General features: G+C 57.2%; 2 protein-coding genes across 2 annotated transcripts; one reads left to right on the forward strand and one right to left on the reverse strand.

The window, feature by feature from the left end:
- Nucleotides 1-15: 15 nt before the first annotated feature.
- On the reverse strand, nucleotides 16-9,903 carry KIF7 (kinesin family member 7). Its single transcript, XM_061371354.1, has 18 exons — nucleotides 9,603-9,903; nucleotides 8,373-8,573; nucleotides 7,731-8,142; nucleotides 6,806-7,337; nucleotides 6,273-6,410; nucleotides 5,895-6,122; nucleotides 5,326-5,531; nucleotides 4,936-5,042; nucleotides 4,523-4,651; nucleotides 4,053-4,255; nucleotides 3,734-3,931; nucleotides 3,374-3,499; nucleotides 2,733-2,909; nucleotides 2,236-2,451; nucleotides 1,760-1,966; nucleotides 1,275-1,473; nucleotides 1,044-1,193; nucleotides 16-826 (listed from the first exon to the last, which is right to left on the reverse strand). The coding sequence occupies exons 1-18, from the start codon at nucleotides 9,901-9,903 to the stop codon at nucleotides 447-449; spliced, it is 4,110 nt and encodes a 1,369-aa protein (XP_061227338.1). The 3' UTR covers nucleotides 16-446.
- Nucleotides 9,904-10,555: 652 nt separating this feature from the next.
- LOC133221892 (ras-related and estrogen-regulated growth inhibitor-like protein) lies at nucleotides 10,556-13,214 on the forward strand. Its single transcript, XM_061371099.1, is given in 6 exon segments — nucleotides 10,556-10,951; nucleotides 10,953-10,990; nucleotides 10,992-11,131; nucleotides 11,522-11,575; nucleotides 12,001-12,077; nucleotides 12,424-13,214. Coding segments are annotated over 6 exon segments (795 nt in total). The 5' UTR covers nucleotides 10,556-10,891; the 3' UTR covers nucleotides 12,850-13,214.
- Nucleotides 13,215-14,244: the final 1,030 nt, after the last annotated feature.

Here is a 14,244-nt window from a genome sequence, read left to right on the forward strand (position 1 = left end):
CCTCTGACAAGTGGCTGCTTCATAACACTCTGCTTTATTAGAAAAGTTACAGTAGAAATGTAAAAAAAACCCAAATTCCCTACAAAAAAAATCTATGTACAAGTTCTGCAGGAGTGCAGAGTACCTCTGAGGCTGCAGAGGTTTCCAAGCTGTAAACATGTTTTAGTGTTAGAGGCCAGAGTGGAAGGTGTCAGTCTCCCACTTCCCAGTGTTTAAGCTGCTGGGGGTGCAGGAGAGGTGTCCAGGCAGTGCTGTCTTGGATGGGCAGCAACGTAGGCTGATGGGCCCACACCTTCTATGCTTCCCTCCTGATAACAAATCACCTCTTCTCTTCCTCAGGCCTCTGAAATGTAACAGGTCTGTAGCCAGGGTGGCTCCAGGGGCAGGAAGCTCAGGGCAGCCACATCCCCTCCCTGCCCCATGCCAGGTAAGCGCTAAGGCTGTACCTAGAGGGGGTTCTTCCTCACGTCGATCATGGCTGGGTGGTGAGGCGCTGCCGTCAGGCTGGCTCTGCGCAGCTCCCGCCGGGGCTTGGAGGCAGGAGGGAGGCTGCGGGGCGGGTGCACCTCGTGGGGCTGCCCTGCTCTCGGCAAGTGCTCCGTATCCCTTTGCCGAAGGTCCCCGGGGCCGTCGCTGGGCAGGGAGGAACGTCTCCATGTGGATGGCAAAGGCGCATGCACCAGGTCCCTGCTCTCATCCCTGACCCGATGGCTTTCTTCAGTGATAGCCAGAGGCATGGGCTGTTCCCCGAGGCTGGATTCCTCACAGGTCCCGAGTGCAGGGGGAGCTCTGTCCCCAGCCCCATGAATGCTTCTCTCCATCCCTGCTGGGAGATAGTAAGGGTACACTGAGATGAGTATCCACATCCCTACTCTTCTCATCAAAGTACCTCCAGAGTGCTTGCTCAAGGCCAGCAATGATCTGCACTGCTCCTGACTCTGCTACAAGCTCTTGCTGCCAGGGGAAGGAATTTAAACTCCATTAAACTCCCTCCCTTTTAACTTGGTAGGAACAGCAAAGCCCCAGCCTGGCTTCCCCCTCACCTTTGGTCTGTCCAGGATGGACACTCATGCTGTTCAGCCTCTGGTTCAGCTCTTGGTTTGCCCACATGTAACGGCTCAGCTCTTTCTCCAGCACCTGGATCCTTGCCTCATACTGCAGTTTGCTGCTGGCCAGCCCCTCATCCATGTGCTCTACAAGGGAAAACAAGGTCATTTCAAGCCCTGTGAAAGACAGAAGCAGCACCACTGCTGTGTGAGGAGCTGGATGGTTACCACGGCTCTGCTGGAGCAGTAACTGCATGTTCTGCTCATGCTCCTTCTGCTGCAGGGTGAGCTGCCGGTCCATCTCCAGGCGCTGCCGCTCCACTGCCGCCTCCAGCCAGTACACGAGCTGCTGCTGCTCCTCCAGCTGCATCTCCAGCTCTGAGAAGGCGATGTGCTGCCTGTGCTGGTCCTCTCGCAGGGTCACCACCTGGCCAGGGCCAACAGCAAGGGATACCTCAGCTCCTTCAGAGCCTGGGAAGGCTTCCTGCCCCATTGAGCCTCATCTAGTTAGTTGCCTGGTACAGGAATGAAGGTTAGTAGTTCTGGGATGTCACAGCTGCCCCAGGACGGAACAAAAACACATGGCCACTGCAGGGATCCATGACTCCTAAGACTAGTTAAGCCCCTCACCCAGGGCGTGGGCCATGTGGGGATCACAGTGCTATGGCTTTGTGGCCTGACTTTACAAGCAGAAGAGGGCAGTTGCGTCCTACCTTGTCAAAGTACTTGCAGAGCAGAGCTCGGGTCTCAGAGGAGGAGAGATAGCTGAGCTTGGCCATGAGGTTCATCTCACACTGGGACAGCAGGCTGGCTGAGGCTCGCAGGACTCGCTGCCTGCATGTAATGGACTCATTTTTGTATTCAATGGCTGCATCCAGAGCCTCAATTGCCTCGTCCAACTGGAACAAGATCCGTTCTTCCTGCCAAGGCAGAGCTGCAGTTACTAGGGAGCAAAGGGTTTGCTCTGTCTCATAATAGAATAATTAAGGTTGGAAAGGACCTCAAGATCATCTGCTTCCAAGTCCTAACCTCACCATGCCCTAACCTCACTTGTCATCTCCACAGTGCTGGCAAGAAGCTGGGATATGCACAGTTTGGGTATGTAGGGAAGCAGCTGCTAATGACCCCATGCTCAGGCCTTTCCTTCTCTCACTACCTCATGCTCCTGCATGACAGCCCAAGCAGTTACCTCTGGGGACAGCAGGGTGCCGTGGCGCAGCTTGTTGTCGAGCTCCAACCTCTGTTTGAGCAGCTGGTCCTTCTCCTGGCGCAGGCTGTTGATCTCCTGTCGGATCTGCTGCTGGTTGTGGGCGCTGCCATGGCGCAGCTGCCCGTTCTTCTCTGTCAGCTCCTTCTCCAGGTGTTCCAGGCGGCTGGACACACGCACTATGTCATCTGTCAGGGCCTGCAGCAGAAGATGCTCAAGGAATCTGTTCTGGAGGCAAGTCCGGCCCCCAGCCCCTTTCTACTCCCTCCATAGGTGACTCCACACACACACATAAGCTAAAGGCTATCAAACCAACCAGCTCAGAGGCCTCTTCTGTAGAGGCACATTTCCTCCCCACTTCCCACCACCACCTCATCCTGACCTGCAGCCCCTTGCCAGACCCAGAGTGACACCCAGGCCTTCCAGCCTCCCAGCTCTGCTGGAAATCAGGGGGTTGAGGTGCCACACTCTTGTCCTACCTGGCTGGAGCGCAGTCGTTTGCTCTCCAGGCCATTCTTCTCCTGCAGCAGGGCTTCCTTTTTGGCCACAATAGCTTCCCGCTTCCTCAGTTCATCTTCCAGCTCATCCAGGGCCCGCCGCTGCTCAAGAACTTTATCCATCTCCATGTCCAGCCACTTCTTCTGCTCCTCAATTTTCTGATGGAAGGAGAGCAAAGGGCATGTGTGTGAATGCAGACAGATCAACGCCCAGGATTGCTAGGCTATAGGGCAGTGGGGTCTAGATCAGAGCAAGAGTCTCGATTCCATCTCTGCTATCCCTGTAGTCTAGACTTCATTGGTTCTATCTTTCCAGCTCCTCCAAGAGGCAGAGCTAAGCTAAATCCCCCAGGAGTCATTAGGGCTGCATCTCCTACCACCCTTCTGAAACAGACGAGACTTCACACTTTCTTTACCAATGCTGAGATTTAGAAGAGGTCCTGGTGGTAAGACAAGTCCTCTGCTGCTAGATACAAGTGTCATTACACTGTCCTCCTCAAGGGCAGGATGGGCTATGTCTCATCTCAAGCTGAGCTTTCTGCTTCCAGATCTCCCCTGTCAGCTGCAGTGTGCCACAGGCCCTGTTGCACAGGAAGGAGGAGGCCAGGTCACAGTGTCTGTACCTGCTGCTGCTCCAGGCTGATCACGGAGCCATTGCTGCCGCTCCGCCGCTTCCTCTGGAAAGCCGCGATTTCCTCTGTCTTGATGCGCAGGATCTTCTGGTGCTGCTCGTGCTTCAGTTCCAGCTCCTATGTGGGGAAGAGCAGCCACGAGCATTGAAGGGGCAGAACCTGTTTGCCCTACAGGCTGAGGGACAGGTTATATTCTCTGCTAGCTCCTTTGAAACTCCTACGGTTCTATGCTCTCCAAGACAGCCCCAGACCCCATCAGAGCTACCCCGGCCTCCCCAGCAGCCTGCAGAGCCCACCCATCACTGTCCTCACAAACACCACAGCGGCAGAGCTGCTCCTGCCCGTTCCTACCTTGACTTGGTGCTGCCGCTTGTTCACCTCCGTCTCCAGGCGCCTCTTCTGCTCGCTCTCCTCCCGCAGCCGGCGCTGCAGCTGCCCCTGCTGCCGCCGCATCAGCTCAATGTTCCTCTCCAGCTCCTGCACTCGCTTCTCGCTCTGGGCCGACAGCGACACCAGCCTCTCTGTCGCCTGCTTCTTCTTGCCGAGAACCTGGTGGAGGCAGAAGCTGCCCTTGGGGTGCACTGTCTCCCCCATGCCCTTTGCAGGGATGCCCCCAGCACTGCCCCTGCCCACCTCCCTGGGTGGAGAGATCCCTTCAGATCCCACTCACCCGTGCCTTGCTCTGCGCAGCTGCCACTCGTGTGCGGTACTCCTGCAGCTTGTGCTTCTCCCCGGGGTCCCAGGGCTCTTTGTCCTCCAGCTCCTGGAGCTGCTTCTGGCTGTCACTCAGCTCTGCCCTCACTTGCTCTGCTTCCTGCTCCAGCTCCCCAATCTTCTGGCAGTACTGCCTGTTCAGAGCCTGGGCGTCCTTGCCTGCAACACATCCCCTCTGCTGTGACCTCCGGGCTCCCTCCCTTGCAGCCAGCATCCTGATGAGGGACAGGCCTTTCCTCTCTTTCCCCACTGGCCTACTGAGATGAATGTTCCCTTTCCCGTAACTACTCCACAGAGGGATGGAGAAAAAGGGCTCTGCTGCCTACAGGTGAAGGAACTGAGCACAAGCAATATAGGATGGGAATAGGAACCAAGCACCACGACTAGCAGACTTCATGGGTGTGCACTCCCACCAGCAACTCTCACCTGTCTTAATGAGCTCTGTGATCAGCTCCTCCTTCATGCGGATGTTGATGGCCAGCTCTCGGATCTTCTGCTGCGCTTGCACCAGCCTCCATTCAGAGTCCTTCCCTGGCAGCCGCCTCCTACAGACCTCTGCAACACGGAGTCCCAGGTAAGGAATGTGCTGTCTTAGCAGCCAGGTGACAGAAGGACAAATCCCATCTCTGATCTGTAGCCAAGACCTGGCGCAGCATTGCCAAAGCCACCTGCAGCTTCCACCAAAGCATGCAACTCTTGCCAGACCCCAGCAGCTCAAGCTTCTCCTTGACAGAAGCAGCTAGACTGTCATCTGCTCCGTTCATATCCTCTGGGCTCACATCAACAGCACCCAACAATGCACCCCCAGCCCGAGGAAGACTGTCCAACCTTTCACTTGCCTTTAGACAGCTCCAGCTGCTCCTCCTGAATGGAATGGGCATTGCCTCCACTCGGCTCCTCGCCCAGCTTGCAAATCTCTTTCTTGCTCCAGCTTTGGATCCCATTTCTAAAAGGAGCAGAGGATTTATCAGCTGGGTCTGGGCACTGCTGGAGCTGTTCCCAGTAAGGACTTTTCATGAGCCACAGGCTTCAGGAGACAGGAACAGTAGTGGGTGTTGGGAAAGATGGGAATTGGCTCCCCAGCAAACAGGCAGCTGTCAGCAGCAAAATCACTGACCCCAGACACAGCATTTAGCATTTGCTCCCACATCCTGCACAATAACTGTGCTGCAGAGGTGGGACAGGCGGGTCCCAGGGCACTGCACAGTGCTGGGGCAACCCCAACTCACCGGCGCTGCAACAGGGACAGTTTCTGTTCCCACTCCTCCTCCTCCTCCTCTCCTGAGGACGGCTCTGATGGTTTCTCTGGGTCCTGGATGGGCTCTCTCCTCGGCACCACATCTTTGAGCTCTGGATTGCCAGCCAGGCACTGTGTGTGGTTGGGGTGCAAGGCCACCAGGTCCTCCTCCTGCAAGGAGGGTTTGCTGTCAAACTGCTGGGGCAGAGAGAGGAAAGATGCTGTGTGAGAGCCAGTGTTAGAAAATGCAGCTCTCTGCTGGGCATTGCTGCTACACACAAAGAGAAGCAATACAATTGAGTAAGTATATTGTTGGGATAGCTGGTGTGCTGCTAGACCCTGCCTTCTGTTGCTCACACTGAGCAAATCTGGGGCCCATGTATAAAATCAAAGTAAAAGCCTCAGTTTTGAAGCTGGGCTGTGTTGGAAAGTTGTCAAGCTCTGGGCTATGTCTCTGATAAGATTCATGTCCAACAGTGGGGGGGAAAAGCAGTTCCTGCAGTGGAGGACATGCAAGTGAAAAGGCAGCAGTTCCTTAACAGCACAGACTTGTGCCCTCACCTTCCTGCCATGAGCTTTTCCACTCTGCTTAGCAGGAAGGAGCACCAAGGGAAGCCCATTGTGGCCGTGGGATGGGGCAGCATCCAATGGGGCTGTGTGAGGTCTCTGGCCAGCAGTCACCAGATGAAGGTTTTCCAGCAGCCCTGGCACACACAGGTTTGGCATTGCCATCTCCAAGCGTACGTGCAGCTCTGAGATCTTATCCTGCTGCTCCTGCAGCTTGTCACTCTAGGAAGCAATGAGAAAAACTCAGTTACATACACCAGTTACATACACATGGATCCCACTGCAAAGAAACCCAAAAGCTGGGCTGTGCTCTCTTGAGGAAGAAGCGGAAGAGTGGGGCAGGTCCCTGCACAGAGCAGAGCCCAGGAATACCTGCAGCTTGTACTGCTCCATGGCATCCTCCAGGGCAGCCAGGAAATCACGGTTCTCCTCCTCCAGGCGCTCCACTTGCCTCTGCAGTTTGGCCACTTGCTCATCTTTGATGGACTCGCACTTCTTCTCCGTGTTCACCTGCTCCCCATGAAATATAGGAGAGGCCGCATCAGCATCCACCTTTGTCCTTCCCTTCCCATGCTGGACTCTGCAAGGGCACAGCAGCTCTGCAGACCCAGATTCTTCCTGTGAAATAGATCTGTGAGCCACAGCTGAATCCACATTCTCCCTGCTTGCCGTGAGGACATCTTTCTGCCTCTCTATGGCCTCTTGGCCAGGTTGCTTCTCTCCTTCTCCTGACCTTTCTACCATGCCCTGCTGAGGCTGTTGCCTTCAGTGGCCATCAGATCATAAACCCACAGAACAGTCTGTGTTGGAAGGGGCCTCAAAGCTGATCTAGTTCCACAGGCAGGGACACCTTCCACTAGACCAGGTACACCCCAACCTCAGAGCTACAGCATCCCAACCATTACCTGGGCTTTTGCCACCTTTGATCCTTGTGCCTCAGAGCTCTGGTCTTCTGCAGAGGTGCTCTCGATGCCGCTATCCAGCCCGGCCGAGGTCAGCTCGCTCCTCTCACCCTCCACCGTGCACAGCCACTCCTTGACCCGCAGGATCTGCTCCACGGTGAGGTTACTGTCCTCCTGCAGCTCCATCAGCAGCCGGTACGCGGCATCGGTGCAGGTGCGGTAATGGGCGCACTCGGCCAGCAGCCGAGCCGTGGGGTCTGGCGCGCATCGCTTGGCGGTGGATGAGCGGTTGATGATCCGCGTCTCGGAGCGGTGCCGCTGCTCCAGCGCCTTCTGCAAGCTCTTTATCTGCCGGTGCAGCTCCTCCACGTGCTCCGTCTCCTTGCGGCAGTTCACCACGGCCTTGTTCTGGATGTTTTGGGCCCGGTTGGCGTAGTTCAGGGTGTTGAGGCTCTCGTCGAAGTCGGAGGAGGATGGGCTGACACAGGCTATCATCACAGTCTGGGCATTCCCCCCCAGGGAGTCCTTCAGGATCCTAGAGAGGAGCACAGTGATTAATATAGCTGAAATACACAATAATGCGGAAACCAGGTTTCCACCCCTTCCAACCCCAAGGAAAACGATGTTCTTGCTCTGTGTCTGGCTTGGCACCAGTGAAGTGAGCAGAATCACAGTTCCTAATAAAAGTAATATCTCGCAATGTGGCGAGTTTTCATCTGAATAACTCCTGAGGTTGGAAGCTCCCTCAGCAGTCAGTCTGAGAGAAATGGTGTGAGAGCAGAAGGGAAAACGGCAAGCTCCTACCACCTAGCCTGGGGACTCTGCACCAAACCTGGCGAGCTGGGCATAAGAAAGGTAGGGAGAAATGTCACCCCCTTCCTACTGGCCCCACAACCAGTGACACATGGGGATCCTGCCCCAGCTGTACCTGGTGATTTTGGAGTCCCTGTACGGGATGTGGCTGCTCTTCCTCCGCGGGTCTCCCAAGGCACTGATGACGTTGCCCAGGGCCAGGAGGCTGCTGTTGATCTGGATGCTCTCCTTCAGCCTCTCCCCTGTGTTTCCTGTCTTCACAATGCGCTCTGAGCCCGCCAGGTCCACAAAGTGAAACTTGGAAACCAGGACCTGTCCCGAGGCGGGGACGGAGGGCGGGTGGCGGTGCAGGGGGATGCGGCCGGCCCCGCGCCGCTGCTCCATGGTCACCGTGAAGATGGTGTGCGAGCGGCTCGACTGCTTGTTGATGTGGGTAGCTCCCGTGTGCTTGGCTGTGTTCCCCATCTCCAGCAGGCTCAGCACCTCATCCAGCCCTTCCACTTCTGACTCCTTCACTCCGCAGAGCACTGCAACAGCAAACAGAGTTGTGGCTGGGAGGGATGGGCTGCGTGAGGATACAGCTCCTCTCCACAGCCTCACGTCACCCCAGACCAGCTTTCCACACCAAACAGGACTAAGCACAGCAGTCTGCTGCAGGAGAGGGATGGAGGGAGAAGACTTGGCTCTGCCTTCGCAGGCAGACAGCCCAACCCTGGCCTTGGCCATGAAAAGTGAGCCCATGCACAGCTCCACATACCGACGTTCCCCTTGTCATCCTCCCGGATCTGGATGTCTTTGCTGGCTGTATCCACCTGCAGCAAGTCCCGAAACTCCTCCTTGTACACTTCCAGGTAGGACACGCGGACTGTGTAATCGATGAGGTCATTCTCATCGATGAGCCTGAAGGTCTCAGCCATGGCTCGTGGGATGATGCCCTGCTCATCTTCATTGATGGAAGCTGGCACAGAGATGCACATGGTCATGGGGAGCCCATGGTGGCCAGGGACAGAGCCACGGGCAGGAGCCTGCCCGCAGCATCTGTTACTTGGAGAGGAGCAGCCTCACAACTGTCCCACAGCCTGGGTTAAACATCCCTCTGAGTGTTTCCAAGACACAGGACCTTGGGGCAAATCCTGTCCCACTGAGGTGCTGGATTCCAGCAATGCTGCTTGTTTCCAGGCCTTCCTCAAGAAGGAGAAGTCCCATTAGTGTTTCATCAGGTAGCAAACACCATGCCTGCAGCTACAGCATGCAGTCCTTTGAAGCTAGCCTGACTCCACAACCTTTCCCAGCTCAGAGAAGCTGGGGTATTTCGTGCTTGCAGCCTTCTCTGAATGTTAAATGGTTTTGCTTTTGTCTCTAACAGCCATGAAGTACAACAGCAATCCCCAAATCTGGTGCAGTGACAGCCCCAGCTGGGAAACTGGAGGTAGACTGGAAGTATGGAAACAATTTAGCGTTTACAAACTATGCAGTTAACTAAAGCTGGCTGAAAGATTTACAGCACATTCTCTGTAAGGTATCATAATGCCCTTCAACTCCTAGGAGGGCAGGGTTTCCTCTTCCTCCAGCCCCTTCCCATCAACAACCTACAGCATTAACCCCTGCAAACCTCCCTCTCCTTACAGCTAATTTTGGGACAAAGCTGACGGATTCAACCCATCTGGAGGTAGCGGTGCCCAGAGAAGATCACCACCACCTCCATGACATGGTCCTCTCACATCTCCTACAGCGGTGAAGCAGAAAACCTACACGCTGCGCTCCCAAAGGTGGTGCTGACCATGGGACAGGTAATTACAACAGTGTGGGAAGTGGGAAGGCTGTTGGGGTGGGCAGGGTGGAAGGACTGGGATGGTGATGGTGGAGAGCGCAAAGTTGATGAGCTGGACGGGGATGCGAGGCTGGTGGCTGGGGAGGGATGGCTCGGCTCGGGATGGAGGCGGTGCGGCGGGGCGGGCAGGGTACCGCCGGCCGTGCCGTTACTCACCGACGCTGGCCTCCCCGATGGTGTAGGTCTTGCCGGAGCCCGTCTGCCCGTAGGCGAAGACGGTGGCGTTGAAGCCGCGGAAGAAGGCGCGCAGCAGCGGCTGGACGCAGGCGCGGTACACGGCCGCCTGCCCCGCGGCCTCGGGCAGCACCGCGGCGAAGCGGAAGCGGCGGCGGCCCAGCGCCACCTCCCCGGTGCCCGCATCCCCCCGCAGGCAGGGCCGGTGCCCCCGCAGCGCCTCGCGGGGCAGCAGCGGCCGCACGCGCACCGCCACCCGCACCGCAGCCCGCTCCGCCGCCATGGCCCGCGCAGCGCAGCGCGGGGAGGGGGGGTGCGGGGACCCGGCGCGCAGCGATGGCGTCAGGCGGCGGCGCAAGGGGGAGCGGCCAGCGCGGGAGCGCGGTGCGGGGCGGGCACCGGAGGGGTGCGGAGGTCGGGGTAAGGAGCGCGGAGAGGCCGAGGTGCTCCGCTGCTCACGGAGACTGCATCACTTGAGAGATGCTCCATCACTCGTGACATGCGCCATTGCTCGTAGGGATTCTGTCACTCGTGAGAGGCTCCATCACTTGAGAGATGCTCCATCACTCGTGACATGCGCCATTGGTCGTAGGGATTCTGTCACTCGTGAGATGCTCTTATTGCTCGTAGAGATTCTGTCACTCCTGAGATGCTCCATCACTCGTGACATGCTCCATCGCTCGTAGAGATTCTGTCACTCGTGAGGTGCTCCATCACTCGTGACATGCTCCATCACCCGTGACATGCTCCATTGCTCGTAGAGATTCTGTCACTCGTGAGATGCTCCATCACTTGAGAGATGCTCCATCGCTCGTAGAGATTCTGTCGCTCGTAGAGGTTCTGTCACTCCTGAGATGCTCCATCACTTGTCAGACTACATCCACCCCTCATGAGATGCTCCCCATCACTCATCAGAAAACACTTCCTCCCCCCCACTCATGAGATGCTCCACCACTCGTGAGACAACATTCAACTCACAGGATGCTCCACCACTCCTCACAGCCATTCCCGTGTGGGATCACCGTGGGGAAGGGACAATGGGCTGCGTGTCCCTGCCGAGGGACAGTGTGCTGGATGCTCAGGCGTGGGCAGCCTCCTGGGATGCAGCTTGCGGAGCAGCTGGTGCAGACAGACGGTGCTTCCCATGCGCCTGCTGTGCCGGGGGCTGACAGGACACTGACGCTCGTTTGGGATCATCTGAGCAATAGCGAACTTTTCCATCCGGCCGCCCGCAGCTCCCGCTGCACCGCCCCTGCGGCGGCGGGGAGGGGATGGCCCTCGCGGGTCCCCTGGGTGCTGTGGGAAGCGCTGGCTCCTCGGCTGCACACAGAGGAGTCGCACACGGTGCTGGGATTGCTGGCGAGGCACGGCCATGGGGCTGCGGCTCCCGCTGCGCCGGAGCACCAGCTTCACCCCCGACCACCCTGCCCTCATGGAGATGCCTGGCCCCACTGCCCTGAAGATGGAAGCAAACGTCCTCATCATGGGAGCAGATAACGTGGGGAAATCAGGTAAGAAGCGTCCGTGAGCTGGGAGCAGGGGGTCCAGGCAGGGAGACCCCCAAAAGAGGCTGAAAACTGCAGCAGCGTTTGGAGAGCAAGCTGGGGAGATGGGGCTGAGTCCAGCTGTGTTTTGGGTACAGCTGTGATTCGAGGGGGAAACTGAGCACAGCTTTGTAGGGTGAGAGATGGGGAAGGCGTTTTCCACTGAGTTGCAGTTTGCTGATGCTCTGGTTTGTGTTGTGCCGCGGCTCACAGACCTGCTGGTGGCTGGGGGACAGCCAGAGGTCGTTCCTGCTGGTGGGAGTTTGCAGGGGAACGGTGCATGGCTGCTCTGGATTTGCAAAGGAAAGTCCTTCGTGCTTAGGGTCATTCTGATGGTTGTTATCCTTCCCTCTGCAGCTCTGACTGTGCGCTTCCTGACCCGGCGCTTTATCGGGGAGTACGGAGACATGGGTGAGTGCCAGGGCTTGGCCAGGCTGTTTCCCGTTAGGGATGGGGATGAGGATCTGCCCGCAGGATTTCATTGCTTCCCATCCCCTCCTGCCTTTCTCCATTGCCTTTGCCTGCTCCCTAGGAGTTCTCAATGGCTGTCTTTGTTCAGTGACCCATCTCCTTGCTCCACAACTGCTTCCCTGTGGTGCAGAAGGTCCTGGCTGGCAGCTGGTGGCACCAGTGTGCCTGGGCTGAGAGCTGGAGGCAGGCTGATGTGAAGGCCACCGTGCTCCCTGGGGCTGTTGCTGCACAAAAAGAGCCCCGGGACGTGTCCTTATGGAGCACGGTCTCCCAGGGTGGACGTGACAGGCTTGTCCCCAGGAGGAGACCTGGGCTGAGGAAGCATCTCCTGGGCCCATGAAAATGACTGGTTTTTCCTTTGGCAGAATTCCTCTACAGCCACAATCTGACCATGGATGGCCGAGAGATTCTCTTCCACATCTGGGACGTCCCCAATTCCCAGGTGAGAGGACCCTGCTCCCATCGCCTGTTTTAATCCCAAGGGCAAAACCCCTCTACTGAAAGTTACCTGTGAGGAACCACAGGCTGGGAGCTACCACTGAGCGAAGCTGCTGTGTCAGATGGTTTGTAGGCAGCTGCAGAGCACAGGTCTGCAGTGTTGCTGGCAGGGTAACAATCACCACTATAACCCGTGGTCCTTGGGCTGAGGGCTTTAGAGCTGATGCATTAATGTTACCAACCCAGACTGAGCACAGGAACAAAGTGGAAGTGCTGCTCTGAGATTCATCACCCACAACCCGCAGTGCTTCACAGCTGGAAAACCCCCCCTTCCTTTCCTCTTTCCCCAGGAGCAGGCAGAGGAGGGCTCCTCAGAGGAGAAGCGAATCCAGTGGGCAGACAGCTTTGTCCTGGTCTACAGCATCTGCGACCGTGCCAGCTTCAACATCCTGCCCCTCAAAATCCAGTTCATCAAAGCGGCCAAGGAGGGGCAGAGCCAGGAGAAGGTGCCCATCGTCATTGTGGGCAACAAGCGGGACCTGCACCACCAGCGGGTGGTGTCCAGCGAGGAGGGCCGGCTCCTGGCCCTCTCTTTAGACTGTGGGTTCTATGAGGTCTCTGCAGCCGAGGCTTACCACGGGGCCCTCATGGTCTTCCATGGACTGGCCGAGCGCATCCCTGACACCAAACTGGCACTGAAGAAGGGGACAGGGATCCGTGGCATCGTCAAGACCATGTCGGCTGTGTTTGCCCGTAAGCGAACAGACTCCCTCTGAGCTACGGTATGGATGTTGCTTCTCTCTGTGCTGGACCAAGCCTCCTCCCTTGGTGCCCATGGAGATGGTCTGTGTCTGCATAAGTATGATGGGTTCCTTGCTGTCCTCCTAATGCCAGGGTCTGGGTGACCTGCCATACACAGCAGTGCAGCACTGTAGTGCCTTAGTGTTGGCTCTGTGATGGGGCAGTCTCTACCCTTTGCTGTACCAGCTTTTTAGGCACCTCCTGCTTTCTCCTTCCATGCTCCAACACTGGAAACCACGAGGTGATTTTGACACAACTCCAGGCAGCATCATTCCCAGCTCCTTCAGCAGGAGCTGTCAGTGAGCAGGGAGTTCATGCTGCTTCTGCCCGGCTCCTGGTCCCCCTACTCCTACTCTGGGATCCCTATTCCTGTTTAGTGTTTGTCAGGGATCTCTGATACCCCTGGAGCACCCATGAGCTGGCTGAGGGGGGTGTTTCTCTATCAGGGAGCCACGGGCAGTTCCCACATGTGCATCACCACGTTGGGATGTCCCCATCACTGGCTGACCCAGAGGACCTCAGTGGGACCCCATCCCACCTGCCTTGCTTTAGAACCATCCTGCTCATGGTCCTCTCTCCCACAGCCATTTCCCCTGTGCCTGGGAAAAGCCAGGCGTGTGGCTTGTTCCCAGGACTGGGATCGCACCGTGCGCCTTCCCAAGCTGCTCCATCTGTAAGTCTGCCTGTCCCTGGGGAGGAAGGGAGGTGGGGAAAGGGGTCTCTGGGCTCATCGCCGAACCCTTTTGCTGCTGGGAGGCTTTTCCCTGCCTCTCCCCAAGCCCCTTCCCCTGGGAAGGCAGCATGTCGGGACAGGGTCTGTGTGTGCAGTGCGGACACTGGTGTCTGCGCTGAGATGCAATAAATTGGTTTTGGCAGGAAGCCCCCATCTCCTTGGGGCTGTGAGTTTGTACTTGGAGCATGGGGAGAGACACGTAGTGTGCTGGGCACGAGCACCCGCCATCGCTGCTGCTGTTAGCCCTGGGTTGGGTGTCTCACCCCACTCTGCTCCCTCATTGTGGTGGCCCATGCTATTAAAGCAGGCAAGCGGCAGGTTGGGAAGGTTTATTATTGCAGCGGATACAGTGACATGCTGTGGGAAGCCAGGCGGTCCTGTGGGAGAGAGGGGTTCCATTTGTTCTCACTGATCTTCTTTCTGACCCCATCATCTCTGGGGGTGGGTGCACAGGGCTTTCCGACTCATGAGTCTTGCTGGTCGGTGGGGACCTTCATGGAGGAGCAATCTGTGGCCAAGGGATGAGCCCTGCAGAGTGGGACGGAGGAAGGAGGGATGGGAACCAGGTTTGTATGGTGATGTTTGGTGGCTTTGCTGTTCTTGCTCTGTTTCAGTTTCAACATGTAGACCATCTTAA

The sequence above is a fragment of the Neopsephotus bourkii genome, unplaced genomic scaffold, assembly GCF_033783945.1.
Source record: "Neopsephotus bourkii isolate Nb327-2 ecotype Australia unplaced genomic scaffold, CSIRO-AGI_Nbou_v1 NB_1572, whole genome shotgun sequence".
Classification (NCBI taxonomy): Eukaryota; Metazoa; Chordata; class Aves; order Psittaciformes; family Psittacidae; genus Neopsephotus; species Neopsephotus bourkii.